General features: G+C 35.0%; 1 protein-coding gene across 5 annotated transcripts in view; it reads right to left on the reverse strand.

Moving 5' to 3' along the window:
- Nucleotides 1-17,492, reverse strand: part of Commd1 (copper metabolism domain containing 1) — a 162,641-nt gene that overhangs the window by 84,385 nt on the left and 60,764 nt on the right. Inside the window, exon 3 of one of the 5 annotated variants that reach the window (XM_048804253.1) lies at nt 15,670-15,675. The exons of 3 other annotated variants lie outside the window; for them this stretch is intronic. In XM_048804253.1, coding sequence (XP_048660210.1) covers nt 15,670-15,675 — 6 coding nt within the window. Of the gene's footprint in view, nt 1-15,461; nt 15,567-15,669; nt 15,676-17,492 lie in introns of those variants that run through there. One more of the 5 variants, XM_048804254.1, reaches the window with a different exon arrangement.

Genomic DNA, 17,492 nt, shown 5'->3' on the forward strand with positions numbered 1-17,492 from the left:
AGAGGGGAGGGGAGGGGAGGGGAGGGGGGATAGTAGAGGATAGGAAAGGCAGCAGAACACAACAGACACTAGTATGGCAATATGTAAATCAATGGATCTGTAACTGATGTGATTCTGCAATCTGTATATGGGGTAAAAATGGGAGTTCATAACCCACTTGAATCAAAGTGTGAAATATGATATATCAAGAACTATGTAATGTTTTGAACAACCAACAATTAAAAAAAAGAAAAAGAAATAAAAATAAAAAATAAAAAATCCTGGGAAAGCTACTAAAATAAGTATTCAAACATAATTAAAAAGTTCAAGCTGAAGGGACATTCTTGCTATGTTGAGTATTTGGATCCTTGAATACAATATTTCTTTCCATTTAAAAAAAAAAAAAAAAACAAAGGCTGGGTATATACTGAAATAGTTCAGTAGTAGAGCACTTGCCTTGCATGTCCAAGGCTCTGGGATCAATGGGAGAGTGGGGGTGGGCAGCAAATGGAGACAAATAAAGTAACAAATGGCATGTAATCCTTTCTTCCTGGAACAAGCAAGCTCTCATGCAATAAAAAATGAAAACAGTCAGTTAAGTGATCAGAAGACCAAGATCAATTGCCAAGAAAGATAAGAGTAGTAAGGCAATGGCCAACAAAGATAGAGATGAAGAATTGAGAGAATGTTTACAAAACCTCAAAAGTACACTTAGTCTGCATTTTCCCTACCATTTGGAATCCTATTTAACAATACCAGTATCATCCTTTGAAAATAACTGGTACTAACACTAAACAAGAATAAGCTGCATTTATAATCTATAAATCTAAACCTAAAACCTGGAGGCTATAAGTGAAAAAAAATTAAGAGGATACAGTCACTTAGAGCACTGTACCTATATATTTTTATCAAATTCTAAGACTTAAAATAAATAGCAAAATAGCTAATGTATGGGGCTGGGGATGTGGCTCAAGCATGCCTGCGGCCCGGTTTGATCCTCAGCACCACATACAAGCAAAGATGTTGTGTCCGCCGAAAACTAAAAAATAAATATTAAAAAATTATCTCTCTCTCTCTTAAAAAAATAGCTAATGTATTCTGGGTATTATCATATAGCATACTCATACAAATGTTAAAACTAAGGCTTGTGACACTTCAGGAAATATTTTAAGCATACAGAATGTTAAGAGAACACATAAGAGGAAGGAGATAAAATGAGGAGATGCTCAGAAAGGAAAGAAAAATATCATAACAGCATCTGATGGATTCTTGCCAAGAAACTGAACTTGAATCTGATTAAGTTCTCCACCAGGGGTGATTTTGCCCCCAAGGAACAGACTCCACCGGCCAGATACAAATATATACCCCAAAGCCACGCCCCAATTCCCATCTCCTCCAGCCACACCCTACCACTTCAGTTACTACTCAGTTAATCCCTATAAGGGGATTAATTCACTGATTGGGTTAAGACTCCTACAACCCAATCATTTCTCCTCTGAACATTCTTGCATTGTCTCACACATAATGGAGAACACCTCACGTCCAAACCATAACAGAGAAGCTGAGAGACACTTCTCTAAATCTAATGGAAAACATGGAAGTCAAAGAAACATGCTAAAACATGTTTTATGGGGATGCAATTGGCAAAATCCATAACATAGAAAATTCTGTGGGATAAACACAATACCTTCAACAAATAAATTGTAAGAGAGAATGGGTACATGGGTAATGGGTACATGATATTTTTTTCTCTAACACATGTTTGAAATTTTCATTATAAAAAGTTTCTTTTTAAGCCTTCTTTATATATGTGTGTGTGTGTGTGTGTGTGTGTGTGTATTTTAGTTGCAGATGGATACAATGTCTTTATTTATTTTTAAGTGGTGTTGAGGATCCAACCCAGTGCCTCACATGTGAAAGATAGGCGCTCTACCACTGAGCTACAGTCCCAGCCCCCTATAAAAAGTTTTTAAGGAAGAGTCATCATCAGTCTTTGAACTTTATGAATACATGCATCCTGCTGTATTCTCTTTAGCTAATAACCTTATACCAAATGACAGCTGCATCAAACATGAAAAGCCATCAGAATGGAATATGCCATTTTAAAAAACAGAATGCACTTCCCCTAGTAATATCAGCATTTGTAGTGTTAGGTACAGTGGATGTACAGCAGTACCCCATATATAGGAATCTTATATCTGTGACCATTTATAATCATTACAAAGTGATCCCATGATAGGTTAAACAATTCTAGTACATATCTTTGGACAGTGAACCCATATTCTCCTTTCTCATAAATTGGATAGTAAAGCTAATTTCTTCTAACTTCTGGTAACCAGAATGCTACTAGTAAGACCAATTCGAGAAAAGCAGCCCAGAAGCAAGAACTGTGAGTTAATATACCAGTACCTTCCAAATAATAATAGCTAATATTTATTATGGCCTCCCCATGTTCCAGACAGTTTTAAACACATTTACCCACAGTGACTCATTCATTCTTTTTGTTCGTTTGTTTTGTCGTTCATTCTTAAATAATTGAAATAAAGTATTCATCAAGTAAATGTTCATATGGTTACAGCAGAATCAGGAATTATTACAAGTGACTAAAGAATAAAATTATTTGACTATATCTCATTAATAGAATGTATTCAAAGAAAAATCAGCAAAGAAAACTGCAACACTAAATCTTAACGATCCATCCAATAGTTTTATTACCATTATTATTTTGATAAACTGTTTGATAAGCCTGATAAAGCTATTTACTTTTCATCAAAATCTTTGGATGTACAAAAAGTTCTGTGAAGTGATGATCATCTTTCTCTCAAGATGATACAGAAAAAATAGTACATTAATTTTAATACTGGAAAAATAGTACATTATTGCAGATGTATGAAGAAACTTAAAGACAGAGTGATCATGATGAAAACCTGTCCTTGGCAAAAATTTTTACATAAAACCAAAATCACTGAAGTCATCTTGGCAGCAGAACTTTATGAGTGGCTGATAGTTCCTACTCTGTTCTTCTAGAATACTTTGAAAGGGTAACTAAGTCTCAATACCACAGTGAAGAGTATGTTCTACTCTACTGTTTTGTTTTTGTTTCTAATGTCCTAAAGAGGCTAACATGAATAATCAAAATTTGGAACTTAATGGAGTTGTTATTAGTACCTGTTTTTAGATTAAGGCATAGGGACTTGAAGACAATGCTGTCCTTTTCTATCACAAAATAATGCTAACAATTTCAGTGTACCTAAAAGATACATAGGAATGTGTAAATTTAACAAAGTTCTAAAGGAGGTAGTCCCATGTTGCTAGTAACTTTTATTACCTAACATGACATGCTTAACAAAAAAAATTATGAGTGAAAACAGCCTTATCTTATGTAGGGTTATGTTACTCAAAATAAAATCACAATTGCTCTTGCCAGGTGCAATGGTGCACTGCTTGTAATCCTAACGACTCGGGAGGCTGAGGCACAAGGATCACAAATTCAAGGCCAACCTCAGCAATTTAGTAAGGCCCTAAGCAACGTAGTGAGACTCTGTCTCAAAATAAAAAATAAAAAGGATTGGGAATGTGGCTCAGTAGTTAAGTATCCCTGGGTTTCATCCCTACCAGGAAAAAAAAGTCATGATTACTTTTAGTGGAATAATTACCAATGTTCTTCTTCTTTTTTTTTTTTTTTAATGGTTTTTAGTTGTTGATAGACTTTTATTTTATTTACTTATTTGTATGTGGTGGTGAGAATCGAACCCTGTGATTCACATGTGCTAGGCAAGCACTCTACCGCTGAGCTACAACTCCAGCCCCTAATTACCAAAAGATGAATAATAGCTTAGTCAACTTGTTAGATCAAATTACCATCAAAAATTATAGTAGAGAGGCTGGGTTGTGGGCCAGCGGTAGAGTACTCGCCTATCGTGTGCAAAGCCCTGGGTTTGATCCTCAGCACCACATAAAAATAAATAAATAAAAACAAAGTTATTGTGTCCAACCACAACTAAAAAAATAAATATTAAAAAAAAGAAATTATAGAATGAACCAGACATTACTACCCTATGTGCATATGTGATTACACAACCTATGTAACTCTACATAATGTACAACCAGAAGAATAAGAAGTTATACTCCATTTATGCATGATGTGTCAAAATACATTCTACTGTCATGTATAACTAATTAGAACAAATTTTAAATTTTTTTAAATTACCATCAAGATAGTAAATATTATAACTATGATTTTATAAAATATTACAGTTCTTGATTTTTGTACTAACCAGAGACAGACCAAACTCAAAATGTGGAATGCTATACTTACAGTTCACATAATTCAGAACTGAGCCAGGATATAACTATTTGTACTAAAAAAATAAAAAATAAAAATAAAAACACCAGCATCATCTTATTAATGATTGAGATTTATGGTTTTAGGTTAGTGACTTTGAAAGAAAAGTGAATAAAAACTGCACATTAAGTATATTAAGATAATACTAAGATAATGGCTTATCCTTTAAGAAATACAAAAAAAGGATTAGAATAGAAACAAAATCAACTGATACCAAAATAAGAAGCAAAAGAGAAAATATGAAATTACAACCCTCCAAAAAAAAGTCTTGACTAAAAGGAATTACAGAATATAATGGTATTAGATAAGCTTTGGAAACAATGATTTTTTTTTTTTTAATTGAACCCAGGGCCTCAGGCATGCTGCGAAGCACGTGCTCTACCACTAGACTATACTCCCAGCCCTGAATCCTTTCTCAACAGTTACCATATGTTTACTGTTCAGGCACAGTAATACATTTAAATATGTATCTTATGTATATATAATGTATTCTTTATTCTTTAGAACAATACTTAAAAATGTTACTGTACCTGTTTCATGCATGAGAAATCTAAGGATCATAATGATATAGTGATTTGGGCAGTAAATATCAGAAGTAAGATTTAAGTTTAAAAATGACAGGAAACAGAATATATCATCTTTCCTCTACACTTTCTGTGATTATGATATTTTCCTAGAGAATGTAATGGACTAAGTTTCAAGGGATGAGGTATACCACCAGGAGAAGATAGCCCTGAGTAGCTTAAAGTAAAGGAGATAATTAATTACACACCAACAGGTAGCTAGATGGATTGCCGAGTTCTGATATAATATCTGGAGTCTGACACACAAAAAAAATATAAAATATATGTCAATAAGAAAATTTATTCAGCCCCAACCTCCCTCTACAAACAAAAGTTAACTCAGAATGGATCAATAGCCTGAACTACACAGGGGTAAAATCTTCATGACTCAGATTTGGCAACAGATTCTTATATTTGCAGCAAAAGTATAAACAACAAAAGGAAAAAAATTGTCAGGCATGGTGGCATGCCTCTAATCCCAGTGGCTCAAGAGTCTGAGGCAGGAGGATCACAAGTTCAAAGCCAATTTACTGAGGCCTGAGCAACTTTATTGAGGGCTTGAGCAACTTAGCAATTTATTGAGGCCTTGAGCAACTTAGGAATTTATTGAGGCCTTGAGCAACTTAGCAAGACCCTGTCTCAAAAAATGAAAAAAATATATAAAAAATGAAAAACTGGGCTACTGATCAGAAAAAAATACTTACCTATCAAAGATCTGGTATGGTAAGAGTTTAATATAAAGAATATATTTTTAAAATTCTAAAACAACAAAAACACATATGACTCAATTTTTTAAATATGCATGACCTAAGCACACAGCATTCTTGTCTATGGCGTTCTCATAGATATAGAGGGCAAAGTTATATAGACATGTACTTCAACTTTGCTTCTATGGTGTTGTTTGTATCCTTGGCTTTATACAAAAGCTAACAAAACTTTATGATGTAAAAGATTTAATTTGCTTGAGTCAATGAGTTTACACGAAGAGAAACTGGAAAACTATCTAACAAACCCACCACATGAAGCAAAGTAGTACCACTGTCAATATTTATCTGATTCTGTACTTCCCATTTCTCCAATCTGTTTATGACTTATTCTAACCTGACCACCCTCAGAGTATTTTTCCATTTGTCCATTAAAGGTGCGCATTTCTCAAAGTTTTACTCCTAGCTTTCTTTTTATTATGGTTTAGATATGAGGAATCCCCCAAAAGCTCTATGTTAATACAGAAATATTCAGAGGTGACACGATGAGATTATAAGAACTGTAACCTCATCAGTCCATCATCCTAGTTTGATCAACTGCCTGGGCAGGTAGGGCAGAGCTGAAAGAGTTGAGTCACTGGGGGCACGCCCCAAAAGGGTGCATATTCTCTCTGGCCCTGTCCCTTTGCCTTTCTCTGCTTTCTGATCCCACCATGAGCTAAGCAAGCAATTTCCTCCAATGGGCCCTTTCCCCATGACAAGCTGCCCACCTTGGAGCCAGCTAGTTCATAGGAACTGAGACCTCTAAAACCATGAGCTCCAAATAAACTTTTTCTCCTTTAAATTGTTCTTGTCAGGCAACGCAAAAGCTGACTAAAACATTTCTGTTCTTCAATAGTCTCTTTAACCTCAACTGAAAAAATATTCATGACTCCCACACCTCTCTGATTGCCAAGGATATATCAATGAAATACAAAACCAAATTTCTAAGTTTCTAATAAATATCCTAAGAACTTTTTAATAAAAGGGAACTAGAGTGAGGCATGGTGATGCACACCTAATAATTCCAGTGGCTCAGGAGGCTCAGGGAAGAGGATCACAAGTTCAAAGCCTCAGCAACTTAGTGAGGCCCTAAGCAACTTAGCGAAACCTTGTCTCAAAATAAAAAATAAAAAGAGCTAGGGATGTGACTCAGTGGTTGAGTGCTCCTGGGTTCAATCCCTGGTACCCTCCCCTAAAACAAACACATAAACAAAAAGAGCTAGAAATTACTAGTTTTGAATATTCACAGTCTTTCCAAATGCAAACAACATGAAAATAAGAAACAACTTCCAAGCAAAATTCAAATCCAAGGTACTATCTAGAAAACATGGTTTAAAAAACAAGATTGAGAGTATAGCTATAAAATTCTTTGTTAGAACATCAGAAAGATCTAAGATGGTGTCTCTGAGTACCACAAGCCAGACAAAAGGCCTTTTAAAGATTTTAAAGGTGTGACTTACAGATTATTTTAATCAAACAGTAGAGCTTCTAAGAAGCTGAAAGGCACTGTAACTCTGGAGAATCCCAAGAAAGAAGATAACTTGTCTCAAAGAGATTTTTAGGTGTGGCTTCTGTCTAATTAAGTGACCCGAAAAAAGATCTACAGGAAACCCACAAAGTTTGAGAGAGAATTAAACTAGCAGAAACACTGCCCATTCAAACAGAAAGACAGTGCAAAACAAAAAGAAAGCCTTGAACACCAAAACTGCCACAGGCTAGAAGTAGGTAGAGGAAACTCTGCAACTACAGTCTACTTTTCATAGAAAAGAAACAATAACTCAAGAGTATGAAACCAAAAGCCTAGAAGGCAGAGCTAAGAGCCATGAAGAATTATTCCCAGATCCTGAACTCTAATCAATAAACTACCAATCTGGATTTCAGAACTGGTATGAAGCAAAGATATCTTTGTGTCAACATTTTCCTTCTTTTTGAACAAGAATACCTATAGTGACTATCTTACACCAGCTCACACTGAGCGGGGCAGATAATATGCTTCTTTTAGTTTAACAAGTCTTCTAATAGAGAGGACTCAAGGAGGTGCAATTAAGAATCTACTCCCAAGGACCCCACCTAAACCTGAACTGATTTGGGAAAATATAATAATACTAAACATATAATCTCATGTTATAAAAGAGGAATTCTTGTGGAAGAGGTGAGTATATTGTGCATGTGGGATTGGATGTAAATAATTAGCAGCCATAGAAAGTACTATGATCACCTAAAATATGTTCACAAATTCCCTGACACTTTCTTCAAAAAGTAGAAACTAATTCTCCTAATTTTGTCAGGGAATGTTCACAAATTCCCTGACACTTTCTTCAAAAAGTTGAAACGAATTCTCCTCACTGGGTTTAATTCTAATTTTGAATGTAGGGTGGACTTAGTAACTTGTTTCTATAATAAAACAAACTAAAAAAAAAAAAAAAAAAGGAGAAGGAAAAAGAAAAATAGTAAAATTATAGTGCAGGAACCAAGTAAATGCTACCTTGATCAAATAATGAACATTAACATGAATAGTGAGATTATGTAGATTGCACCTACCCCCTAATGTGATATAACAAGATGGGTACTTCACCTCTGTTGTATTCTTTCCCAAAGCCCATCATTAAGGTTTAAATGGGTCTCCCAAGGCTGGGGTTATAGCCCAGCCATAGAACGCTTGTCTAGCACGCATGAGGCACTGGGTTTGATTCTCAGCACCCCATATAAATAACTAAAATGAAGGTCCATTGACAACTAAAAAATATTTTTAAAAAATGGGTCTCCCAACAATTATGTATTGGAAATTTGATCACCAGTGTGGTAGTGTTGAGAAGCAGAGGTCAGGCCTTTGGGGAGGTGTTTAGGTCATCAGGACTTTATCCTCAGGAATGGATTAATGCCCCTATAAAAATGGCTTACAGAAGTCCATTCACTCTATTCTGCCATGTGAGATACAACATTTATCCTTCCATCCTTTACCATGTGAAGACCGAGTTTGTCCCCTCTGGATGATAAGCAGAGACAGCGCCTTCACCAGACACCAAAACTACTGGTGCCCTGATAATGAACTCTCAACCTCCAGAGTTATGAAAAAATAAATATATCTTCTTTATAAATGACCCAGTCTCAGGTAATATAATAGCAGCATCAAAAAAAAAAAAAAAAAAAACAGCACATAAACCGGTCTAAGCATGAGAAAAATGACAGACCAAGACTAGGAGACATACTACTACAGGATATCTAGCTAGTATTTTTCAAGACTGACAAGGTCATTTCACTATGTATACATATATCAAAACATCACGTTGTACATCTTAAATATACACACTTTTAATTTGTTAATTTTACCTCAATAAAGCTGAAAAATAAACAAAAAAACTGTCAGGTCATGAAAAACATGGAAAGACTAAGAAACAGACATTCAAAGAGATTGGGGAGACATAAGAATTAAATGCAATTTAGTTAGTTTAGTTAGCAATTTGTGGTACCATGGATTGGACTCTGGAACAGAAAAGGAATATGAATGAAAAAAATAAATACAAATAAAATCTGGAGTTTAGTTAGTAACAAAGTACTAATGTTAGTTTCTTTTTTTTTTTTTTCCATTTGGTCATACAATGTTAGTTTCCTATATTGGATGAGAAGTTTAAGGGAATTTATAGCCCTATCTTTATAACTTCTGTGTGAACCTAAAATTATTAAAAAAATAAAATTAATCTTTAGACAAAACTATATTGCCTTGATCTGTTTTGTGTTGTTACAACAACAACAACAAAACAGAAGCCAGATAACTTATAAAATAAAGAGGCTTATTTGGCTTATGATTCTGATGGCTAGAGAATCCAAACAGTATGGCAAGGCCCTCTACAGTTGTGTCACAATGTGGCAGAGAAGCAAAAAGGGAACTGGTCATGTGCAGAAGGGGCAAGGCAGCAAGAAAGATTCAGAGGAGGTGCCAGATTTGCTTTTAACAACCTACTCTTGCACAAGTTCCCACAAGAGCAAGAACAAACTCTGTGAGAAAAGCATTGATTCCTCTTAAAGGCCTAATCACCTGCCATTACATCTCATCTCTTATAGATCCAATATCTCAATACCATTACATTGGATATCAAGCTTCTAGAATATGAACCTTCAGGGGACACACCCAAACCATAACACATACTCATCTCAGAGAATAGGTCACTTCACGAAAATATGTTTAGAACAGTGATTGGAACATGTCAAAGATATAATAAATATTAGTTATTATTCTTGTATTACGTGGAACATATGATAACAAGAACTATCTTCATTAATTCCTTACTTGTTATACTGCCCTTTTTATAATTATTTCCCAGCATAACTGAACTGCTTTCTCAAAAGCAGGAGTAATGGTGAAATGAGCAGAAGCAGCAGCTCACAGAAAAGGTCATTCAAGGCACTGCACCTTCCTGCACGCACAGAGGCATTCTTCTCTCTTTCTCATGTGCTCGCTCGCGCTCTCTCTCTCTCTCTCTCAGTCCCTAAATTTTGGGATAATATGGTATATAGCAATAGGTGTCTAAAACATGTATTCTCTCTGTTATTAATTCATTTTACAAATATTTATCAAACACTAATATTTTCAGACTATAAAAGATATGAATATTAATGACAAATCGTAGGCTTCTTCAAGGCATAAGCTAACAAGACACTGTGGTGGACACACACTAATTTTGTTTGTCTAGAATGCCTAATCTCTTTGGAGAACTGCTCCTTAACTATTCCCTGTGATATCCACCGTCAATCTATATTACCTTATCCTTGGTTAAAGAGCTGGGCAAATACTACAAATGTAAATTACCCTAATTTCTATAAACAGTGACTACTCAATTTGACCTAAGCAGGGAAAAAAGAAAATTCACCTTTTTTCTACATACAAATTTTGGAAAGAGAGATAAACTTAAAAAGACAGATCTGGGCCTGCATCCATTTTGCCTCCATGTGAAGTCAAAGTGTATAAAGAATGATATGAATAGCCAGACACTGTCAAGAAATATCTGAAACCAGGAACAAAATTTGAGCTTTTTAAGCTGACTTCCTTTTTGGCTTTAGTTTGACACTAATATAGGTGTTTTCTATTTTTTTAAGGTATAACTATTTTTTCTTTGTTTTTTTGTAGTTGTAGATGGACAGCATACCTTTATTTTATTTTTATGCAATGCTAAGGACTGAACCAGTACCTCACACATGCTGGGCAGAAGCTCTGCCATTGAGCTACAGCCCCAGAAGGTGTTTTGTTTTTTAAATATAAATTGTACGAAGTGCTAGAGAAAGGTTCAGAATATTCCAGAAACTGATATTATCAGAATTGGTTGAAGTAACCGGGAAGAAATTCATGAGAGAGGTATTCAGTAATATGAAGAAGTAAAAGCATTTCACCAACTGAAAATGAGAATGGATAAAGAAAATTCCAAGTAGCAAAGGGAAAGAATATGGCATGTATGTAAAATGCAGTTCAGCTTTGTGACACAGTGTAATATAAACAGATGATAGATCACAAGTGACTTAAATGATATTCTTATAAGACTAGGCTGTTTCTCTAGACTAAAGAAGTGACCATAGGGCATAACACAGAAAAAAAGATCAAACTCCTTTTGTGATTAACACTCTTTAGTAATTATGTACTTATTAGCTTTATCATCATAATTTGGTGTAGGTTTTCTACTGTATCCATAAGAGAATTAAATGACTTATCAAAATTTAGATATATTTCCTCTGTTATGGATTTCTGATCTACTTAGGTAAATAATACTGGCAATAAAAAGGAACTGTAGCTTATTTGGCAGTTAATCTGAGTTGGTTCCTAGTGATTACCACTCATTATTGCAACCTGCATCTTGAGTAAGATCATTGAGCTCTTTAATTAATTATACAAAGTGTTATCTAGAAAGTTTAAAAACATGATAAACTAAAACTACTTTTGAATTCAAAAATCCCACTATTTTCCTGGTACCATAATTCATTAAAAAAAAATACATACAAAAGTGTTAGGAATGGCCTTATACCATATAGAAAATTAATTCAGAATGGTTCAAACTGGAGTTAACACTATAAAACTAGAAGAAAACAAAGGAAAAGATTCATAGTAATGGATTTGGTAAGGATTTCTTGGGGATGATATCAAAATCAAAGGAAAAATAGGTAAACTGGATAATATCAAAATTAAAAATAGTTGTGCATCCAAGGACACTACCTAAACAGATACGGGGTGGGAAAAAACATTTGCAAATTATTTATCTGATATAAGACTGATATTCAGGATATATAAAGAACTCCTACAACTCAACAACAGTTTTTTTTTTTAATGGACAATACTTGAATAGACATTTCCCTAAAGAAGACCATTAACTTCATTAATCATTGAGGAATTCAATGCAAAACTACAATGAGGTACCACTTTACATCCATTAGGATGCCAACTATCAAAAAGAAAAAGGTAAATGTTAATGAGGATGTACCAAGTTAGAACCTTCATGCATTGCTGGAGAGACTACTGCATTGTGTACCCACAGTGAAAAACAGTTCAGCAGTTTCATGGTTCAATCTCTAGTACTGATAGGTAGGTAGGTAGGTACGTACGTACATAGGTGGGTGAGTGGGTAGGCAGGTAAGCAGACAAAATAAATAAATAGAATTGCCATATGATCTAGCAAGTCCAATCCTAAATACATAGCCAAATGAATTAACAGTGGGGACTCAAACAGGTAGGTATTTGTACATCCACGTTCATTATTCACAATAGCCAAAAGGTTGAAAAACCCAAGTGTCCATCATCAACAAATGGATAAACAAAATGTGATATAATAAGATATCATTCAGCCTTAAAAAGGAATGAAATTGACACATTCTACAACATAGATGAACCTTGAAAATACTATGCTAAGTAAAATAAGCCAAATACAAAAGGACAAAAATTGTATAGTTCTATTTATCTGAGATATCTAGAATAGGCAAATGCATAGAGTCAGAAAATAAAATAGAGGTCATCAAGAGCTGGAGAGAGATGGAAATGGAGAATTATTGTTTAATGTGTATTGAATTTATGTTTGGAATAATGAAAAAGTTCAGGAAATAAATAATGATGATGGTTACATAACTATGTGAATATACTTAATATCACTAGACTGTGCACTTTAAATGGTTAAAATTGTAAATTTTATGTTATGTATATTTTATCATAAATGTTTTAACGTGCTAAGAATGGGCTGAGACCAGAGGCCTTCTACATTTATCCTGGCAGTAGAGCAGTGGCATACATGGAATGAACCCATAGCCAATCAGCCAGTTCTGAAATACTAGACAAACATAAGCAATTTCAACAATGCTGGGCATGATACACTGTTGCCCTGAGTTCAGAACAAGGGACTCAAATCCATATGTTGTTTCCAACTGCTCTTAACACTTGGTTTCCTGGCTTCCTCTTAAGTACCTCATCTGTACACAAGAATATAAGAGAGCCTAAATGGCAGCAATGTGAAGTAAGTCCAACACCAGGGTCTGTTGGAAGGCTAGGAAGAGGCTGAGGACTTCTACAGTGCCAAAACCCTTTTCTCATAGGATCAACGAGTTTGCAAAGACAATCAGCCCTCTCCCTTTCCCTCTTTAAATCTTTTTCTTGATGTACAATGTACATTCAGAAAAGGGTATCATAAAATACAATGATTTTTTTAAAGCCTATTAAAAAATTCTTTAAGTTCAGTAATCTTAAATTCATTTCTTTATAAACAGATTTATTTCATCACAGAGAGCATTTTCTTAACTGTCAAGTATGAAGTAATTTCATTTGTTTTCCCCCAAGTGGAAGGACTAGAGCTATGAAAAAACTCAAGTTGCATATTAGATGGTCAACTTAGCAAAAAGACTTTTTAAAAAAGTGACTAACATATTGAATTTAGAAACACTGTACATTACTAACATATTGAAGCAAGAAAATACAAGCAGTTACCTCAATTCCTCACTTTTTCTTGTTACCTACATAATTCCAAGTCAGTTCAGAGCAACTTCACTACATTCAAAACACATTCGCTATCTGTTCACTTCTCTTCATTCTGACAAAACTGTCCCCATCTTCCTTGATAGTAGTATCTTACTCGTACATGGTAGCAGCCCCCTTAACTGGTCTCTCAGCTTTACCTTTTTTTTTTCCACGACATGAATTTTTATTAGTTAACCTTGGACTTGGCAAACAAATTTTTGAACACATTACAATTTTAAAAAATTTTTAAACAGGGAATTGTCATAAATGAGGAAAAAAGATGGAAATGTCAAAAAAACTGTGTAACCCCATTTCTATTATTTTTTGAAGTGAACAACTAATATTATATTCATTAATCTCTGAATACATAAATCTTGTTAACAGACTGAAAGAGTTTTTTATTTTTTATTATTTTTTAAACTTGAGATCCTATTATATAGAAGTTTGGAAACAAATAAGAATTGCTCTTATAGTGTGCAAATCAATTTCAAACTTAGTGATTTTGCCTTCTGGGATCTCAGTATCTTGGCTTCACTCTTGACTATACACACTCCATTTTCCACCGGAATAAAATGATACAAATCATAGCACATGATTTCCTTGTTTGAAACTCCCTAATGGTTTCTAATTACACTTATAATAAAATTCAGATTTCCTCCCAACTTCTACCTTGGCTATTTCCTCTGTATTTTCTGCCCCTACATCTTCCTGAGGTGGCCCCTTCCTATGATTCCACACTCAGCTCACCTCCTCAGAGAAGTATTCCCTAATCAAACTAAATCAGTAGTCCCTAACTTTGAGATAGAGTCTGGGCAGCTATAATTTTTTTCTTCAGCTCCTCAGTTGGGACTGATATATAGGGATACTAAGAATTTCTGCACTAAATGAGTTTTGCTTTTGCTTATGATATTTTTATGCTGATTTTTTTTTAATATTTATTTTTCAGTTTTCGGCGGGCACAACATCTCTGTTTGTATGTGGTGCTAAGGATCGAACCCGGGCTGCACGCATGCCAGGCGAGTGCGCTACCACTTGAGCCACATCCCCAGCCCCATATGCTGATTTATTTCTTGCTACTTCTCACTGCCTGTGGGTTGGAAAAGTGGAAAACTGACAGGTCTGAAGTGGTGAGAAAGAAATGGCAATCACCAGAAACCTGTACTAAATCACTGCCAAAAGTCACACCTATCTGTTAAATGCAAGTTAATGTGTATAAACACTAGAGAATTTGTCGTTGTTGTTGTTGTTCTTATTTCATGATTCTCAGCCCGGATCAGAAAGCCGAAATTGTCAGAAAAATAATATGCTTTATCACCTCATGTTACCAAACCAGGACCATTTTGCCCACTGCACAGTATGTTAATCACTGACTTGACAAGTTTTGCAAAAGAGAGTTTATTCACATGATGGCCAACAGATATGAAGAGAGGGGAAACCTAAGGGTCAACCCTACAGCCTCAAGGATAGAACTGAGTAATATTTATAGGAATAAGCAAGGTGATTTAAGGAATGGAGAAAGGTGATTGGTGGTAAAGCAATCTGTGGTCTGTACACGTGTATCAATCTTCCTAGCCCTTCACAGGATGCATGTTCAGAAATGACAGTTAGCAAGATCTGAGGGTAGAGATTTTGACCCTCTAAAATCAAAAGGCCACCCATCAGACACCTGCAAAGACCCAAGGGAAGAGAGTGGTTTCAACAAAAGCATTCTTGAAGCGCCTGGAAAGTAACTTCATGTGTCCCACAGGTCAGAGGTATTATCTATAGCAGAGCTAATGGGAGACTATTAATTATATATTGCTCAGCTGCGTGATCCCCCAAATCAGTGATTTTTAAAATCAATTAAGGGCTGGGGATGTGGCTCAAGCGGTAGCGTGTTCGCCTCGCATGCGTGCGGCCCAGGTTCGATCCTCAGCACCACATACAAACAGAGATGTTGTGTCCGCCGAAAACTAAAAAATAAATATTAAAAAAAATAAAAATAAAAAAAAATAAAATAAATTAAAAGCAAGTGAAAATAGAGTTTTGATCCAAGTTTTCCATGGTTTCATTCAGAACTGTCTTAACTTTGTGAGTAAAGATTGCCATTCTCGGGGCTGGGGTTATAGTTCAGTGGTGGAACGCTTGCCTAGCATGTATGAGGCACTGGGTTCAATTCTCAGCACCACGTATAAATAAACAAAAAATAAATATCCACCAACCACTAAAAAAAGTTAAAAAGAAAAAGATTGCCATTCTCTTTTCTAAGTCTTGGTAAAAATCTTCAATTTGATATAATTTCCTAACACTAATTATTAACTTTCTTCCACTATGAACTCTGTAAGATAGGGGATTTGTCTATATTGCTCATTGATAAATTCCCAACTCTTAGATGATGTCTGATATAAAATCATGAATTATGTGATTATTCATTCAACAAATAGTTACCATGTTGTTAGGCAGCATCCTAGACTTTGAGGATATAGCAATGAAAAAACAGCAAAAATCCTTGTCCTCTTGCATACTAATGGGTAGCACAGACAAGAATAACAAGTATAATAAAAATAAGTGGCAAGAAGAAAAAAATTTTTAAAACTAATCTAAGGTAACAAAAGATAGACCAGTAGTTGCCTAGGAATTAGAGTAGAAGGACTGAAAGGGGCACAGACAGACTTTTAAAGGGTGAGGGACATGTTCTGGTTCCTGACTGTGGTGGTAGTTTCACAGGTATATAGAGCAACCAAAATTAATCAAGTTGTATACTTGGAACAAATAAGGTTTATTGTATGAAAATTATATTGCCTGGCATGTAAAGCAAGAAGCAGAAGACTGAACTTTTAAAAATATAGCCAGTGAAGGCTTCATTAAAAATGTAATTTTTAAGAAAAGACATTAAGAAAGTGAATAAACTAGCATGCAGATATCTGGGAAGATCAACCCACAGGGGATAGCACTGGCCCTAAAAAGATAATGTGTCTGGCATGTTCCAGAAATCAACAAGGAGGCCAATGAGTCTAGTTAGTGTAGATTAAGGTAGAAGACTATTAATCTGATTGAGATAAGAAGCCACTGGAGTTAACATGAGAAGCCATGAATACATTATTGGACTTATGCTCTAATAGAGTCACTTTGGATACTGTGTGTTGAGAAAAGGCTGAAGAGCAGAAGCAGAGAAATCAGTTGGAAAGATGTTACTATAATCTAGGAGAGAGATGATAGTGATTTAAACAGAGTAGTAAGTGGGAGGGTGAGTAGACAAATTTTAGACACATTATAAAACATACCCAGAAATATTTGATGAAAGACTGGATCTGGATGTGAAAGGGGGAAAAAATAGAGGATATGAACTGGAAGAATGGAGGTACCACTAATTGAAATGAGGAAAAAACAAAAGAGGAGTAAGTTTGAGAGGTATATGAGCACCTGGTTTGGGGCATATTCAATTACTGATACCTTTTAAACATTTAAGTAGAGTTCTCAAGTATGTCATAAAAACATATCTGGAATTTAGTAGAGAAATTTAGTTTGGGGTTTAAATTGGGCAGTCATCAGAGTATAGATGGTATTTAAATTAAATCTATGAAACTCCAATATCATTAATTAGCAATTAGGGAAATACAATCAAAACTACACTGAAATTGCATCTCACAAAATGGCAGTCATCAAGAATACATTTGGGGGGTGCTGGGGTTGTGGATCAGCTGTAGAGCACTCACCTAGCACATGCGGAGTGCTGAGTTCAATCCTTAGCGCCACATAAAAATAAAATAAAAGTATTGTGTCCAACTACAACTAAAACAAAATATATATATTTTTTAAAAAAGAATACATATAGGAGATAGGGCTGTGGCTCAGCAGTAGCACACTTGCCTGGCATGTATGAGGCACTGGGCGGGGGG

Source organism: Marmota marmota, unplaced genomic scaffold (genome assembly GCF_001458135.2).
Source record: "Marmota marmota marmota unplaced genomic scaffold, marMar, whole genome shotgun sequence".
Lineage (NCBI taxonomy): Eukaryota > Metazoa > Chordata > Mammalia > Rodentia > Sciuridae > Marmota > Marmota marmota.